General features: G+C 43.3%; 1 protein-coding gene across 1 annotated transcript; it reads left to right on the forward strand.

Moving 5' to 3' along the window:
• The first annotated feature begins 2,605 nt into the window (after positions 1-2,605).
• On the forward strand, positions 2,606-3,904 carry LOC149210487 (DNA-(apurinic or apyrimidinic site) endonuclease, chloroplastic-like). The gene has a single exon (XM_089398976.1). The coding sequence runs from the start codon at positions 2,606-2,608 to the stop codon at positions 3,902-3,904; it is 1,299 nt and encodes a 432-aa protein (XP_089255102.1).
• Positions 3,905-4,221: the final 317 nt, after the last annotated feature.

Genomic DNA, 4,221 nt, shown 5'->3' on the forward strand with positions numbered 1-4,221 from the left:
TACACTAATATTTAGCCAGGTACAAGAAATAATCTCAAGTTAACACTCTACCATGGCTCTTGTTATTTTTGTTATTTTATTTTATTTTGCTATTTTCTTTTATATGTCTCCTTAGGCCCATGGAGCTCTTTTTATTTGGGTATTAGAAGCTCTTATTTTGTGCTTATACTCTTGCTTTGATTTTGCTTTTCTTTTCCTCAGGGGTTGTAACTTTAGTTTTTATTTATGTTCTCTACAACTAAGACTTATCTTTGTGAGCTTCGTTATCAATAACATACCGTGACTTGATTTTATCCTTGATTTTATGAGCTTCAATGTATATAAAAAAATGCAAAAACAATAATTATTTTATCTTTTTCTCTGGGCTCTCTTAAAATCTTTGTTATTACAAGTTGTTATAATTGTTTTGGGATCCAAGGAAATTATTACAAATCTTCTAAAGAGTATCAAAATCTTCTTCCGCTTGTCATTGTTGAGCGATAAAAAGGTGTCTTTTTAACTCCTAATTACCTTCACATTAATTGTCAACCCAGGGACGACTTTTTATTTCAAGAGTGTACTCAGTCTGAGGCGGCTATTTACTCAAGAGTAATGTTATGAAAGATGTAGTACAGTGCTCAAAATACAAGAGTAAATGAATGCTTGAAATAAAATCTAATTAAAACAACAAGAAACTCAAATGCTCTGTAATTAAATCATTCACTCAAACAACCATCAATCGAGGATACAGTAGCAATAACTCATTCCTCTAGAGATTGATACAATTGAAAAGGCACTCAAAAGAAAGATCATCAAACTGGGAACTAGACAGCATATGTGAATGTTCACTACAGTCTCAAACCTTCCACACACCAAAGCAAAGATAATGCCAATAACAAGAAATGGAACAACAGCTAGGAAATGTAACGACAACTAATTCTTAATCTATGATAACTTGTTCTACCATCTTAATCTGATCCAGAGCACGAAGAGGGGATCACCGGTCTGCAACGCTCTGCAACCAAACCCTAGAAGCAGCGCTCGATGGAAACCTTCGGGGGGGATCGACCCCCCTAGACTTCGGCCCTTTTGTTTTTGGCAGCCTACCTCCTGAGCCTGCCTTTACATCATCCGCCTCCCGATCCAGGGATAGAGGCAAAGAACCGGCGGCAACCTATGCCTCAACAACCAATGGACCTGCGGCTGAGAAAAGCCTCCCAACCCAAAGCGGAGCAACAAGATCATCCCCCTGCAAACCGATAGCGGAGGAAACCCCATCATTAATCATCGAAGACCCATGGATTGAAGAATACAGAGATCACATGAGCAAACATGCCCTGATCTGTCGCTTCATGGGAGTGAGACTCAATGAAAAAGCTCTATGCTGGTGGATAAACCAGAAATGGAAGCCCAAAGGGAACTATGAACTACAGTTAGGAGCAAGGAATTTCTTCACGGTCATCTTCACCCACAGGGAAGACAGAGATCGAACCTTCGAAGGAGGCCCGTACTTCTACAACTCGGCAGGACTCTACATAACGTACTGGAAGCCAAACTTTGTTCCAGAGCAAGAAGACTTCACAAAAGTTCCAGTCTGGCTCCGGCTATACTCCTTGCCGGTGGACTATTGGAATGAGCGAATCCTGGAAGCCATCGGGAACAAGCTGGGTGTCTTCATCAAAACTTCAGATCTCACATCTCAAGGTAAATACACTGCCTATGCTAGAATATGTGTTTATATGGATGTCTCAGGACCTCTCCCAGGTTATATTGCTCTGATCCACAAAGGTATTCAGTGGAAGCAGTCCATCGACTATGAGAATATCCCTTTTAGATGTAGGAAATGCCGACAGCATGGACATCTTAGTCATGGATGCCCTCTAAATCAACCCCCTTCTCAACCCCAATCGGATAAAGCAGACAACCCATCCCCTGATTTTATCCCTGTCGCCAGGAAGAGCAGAAAGCAGAAAGGGAAAAATCCTATGAAAAACCCCACCAATCCATTCCCCACTCATCAAAACAGCTTTGAAGTTCTAATCAACCATGATCCTTTCGAAAACCCGCTGAAATCCCAAGCCCCCCCAGCTCAAGATCCACCCGGGCAGCCGCAACCATCCAACCCTTCATCCACCTCCACCCCTAGCCCGGACCATTCCCATTCCGAGGAGCAGCTTCAAGTCCCGCAACCCAACTCAGACCATAGCGATACAAGCCTTGCTCCTCTGCATACCCCTCCTGGCACAGAAACTCAGCCAAATCCGAGGCCCTCAACCGCTCCCACCAATCCTCTGGAAGAAATTCTGGGTGACCTGGATCTCCAGGAGGTCAATGAGCAATGGTCCAAAGAGGGGGTGAATGCCATCCCCCAGGAACACCTGGAGAAAATTGAGATGGCATACTTGCAGTTAGAATATCTGAATCAGAATGCAGCTAAAAAGCAATGGGGAGAAAGCAGCCAAACAGGCATCCAAGCAAACCTAGACCTAGACCAATACAAGCCGAAAGGTCTAGGAAGAAAACGGCGAAGAAAATCAACAAAGCAACAATTACAGGAACTTGGCAGGCGCCTAATAAATGAAGGAAAGATGAGGGCTCTGGTCCTAGCTACACCAAAGGTTTCTCAATGAAGATAACAACATGGAACATCAGAGGGCTGAATGGCCCCTCCAAAAGACGAATCCTTAAAAACCATCTTTTCACGCAATCTCCAGACCTGGTCTTACTACAAGAATCCAAATGCTCAGCCAACGACATAGAAACGCTCAAGAAGCTATTTGCAAAGGGCTTCCAATGCACAAGCACAAAAGCCATTGGGCAAGCAGGAGGGCTCCTAATTTTCTGGAACAAAATCAAGTTCTTTCTGCAGAATGCACTATCCACAAAGAATTCTCTATCAGTGATCTTCAACATGCCAGAGTCCCAACAAACGATATGCATCACCAATGTGTATGGACCTCAACGAATTCAGGAGAAGCTCAAGATGCTGGAAGACTTGAACGAAATCAGAAATCACCATGGGGCCAACCACTGGATCCTAGGTGGAGATTTCAACATGATCACCAACCTAGCGGAGAAGAAAGGGGGTCTAAGAAGATTAGATAGAGATGCGGAAGCTTTCACCACTTTCATAGCAGCATCTAAACTCATTGATGTTCCCACAGTCAATGGTCTACACACATGGAATAATAAGCAGGGGGGAAATCGACAGGTCGCATCAAGGCTCGATAGGTTCCTCATATCGGAATCCATCATGCTCCAGAATCTAGACATGGAAGCCAACATTCTGCCCATTGGTGGTTCAGATCACTGGCCAGTTCAGCTGCACTTCACCAATATGATAAAGCCCCAAAACCGCCCTTTTAGGTTCGAAAAATTCTGGACAGACCACCCAACCTTCATGCAAAATATACAAAGTTGGTGGACCCAAACCTCTGTTAAGAGCGACAACATCATGTACATATTTCAGCAAAAGCTCAAGAGCATTAAAACAAAGCTCAAATGCTGGAACAAGAACACTTTTGGTAACATTTTTCAAGCCAAAAAAGAGCTAGAGGAAAAAATGGCAGACCTCCAGCAATCAATGATCAAGGATGGGCCTAACGAGGACAGACTAGCTCAGGAATCAAACCTCCAAAAGCAATGGGAAGAAAGGTTAAGACAAGAAGAGCTGCTATGGAAACAAAAATCGCGGGTGCAGTGGCTAAAGCATGGGGAGCGAAACACAAGCTTCTTCCATAAATCAACCATCCAGCACAGAGCCATCAATCGCATTCTATCTCTCAAAAAGGATGATGGTGCCAAAGTCTCAACCAGAGAGCAAATAGGATCAGAGCTAAATCTATACTTTCAATCATTGCTCTCTGAGCCCAATCAAGATAGAACCCAAGCTATCAACAAAATCACCAATGCTATTCCCCCCTAGTAACAGAGGAGCAAAACTCCCTCCTCTTAAGAGAATTCACTGAGCAGGAGATCGAAGATGTCGTATTCACCATGGCCTCTGACAAAGCCCCTGGACCAGATGGCTTTACAATAGAATTCTTCAAAGCCTGCTGGCACATTATCAAAGCTGACCTTATCAATCTGATAAAGAACTTCCACAGAACCAAGAGAGTGCTGCCAGCTATCAATGCTACCTTCCTCACCCTCATCCCCAAATCTAATCATGCTGATTCTCCTGACAAATTCAGACCTATAGCACTTTGCAACGTCATCTATAAAATCCTCTCAAAATTGATG

Source organism: Pinus tabuliformis, chromosome 1_2, assembly GCF_031772625.1.
Source record: "Pinus tabuliformis cultivar Carrire ecotype Pingquan chromosome 1_2, CPIR1, whole genome shotgun sequence".
Classification (NCBI taxonomy): domain Eukaryota; kingdom Viridiplantae; phylum Streptophyta; class Pinopsida; order Pinales; family Pinaceae; genus Pinus; species Pinus tabuliformis.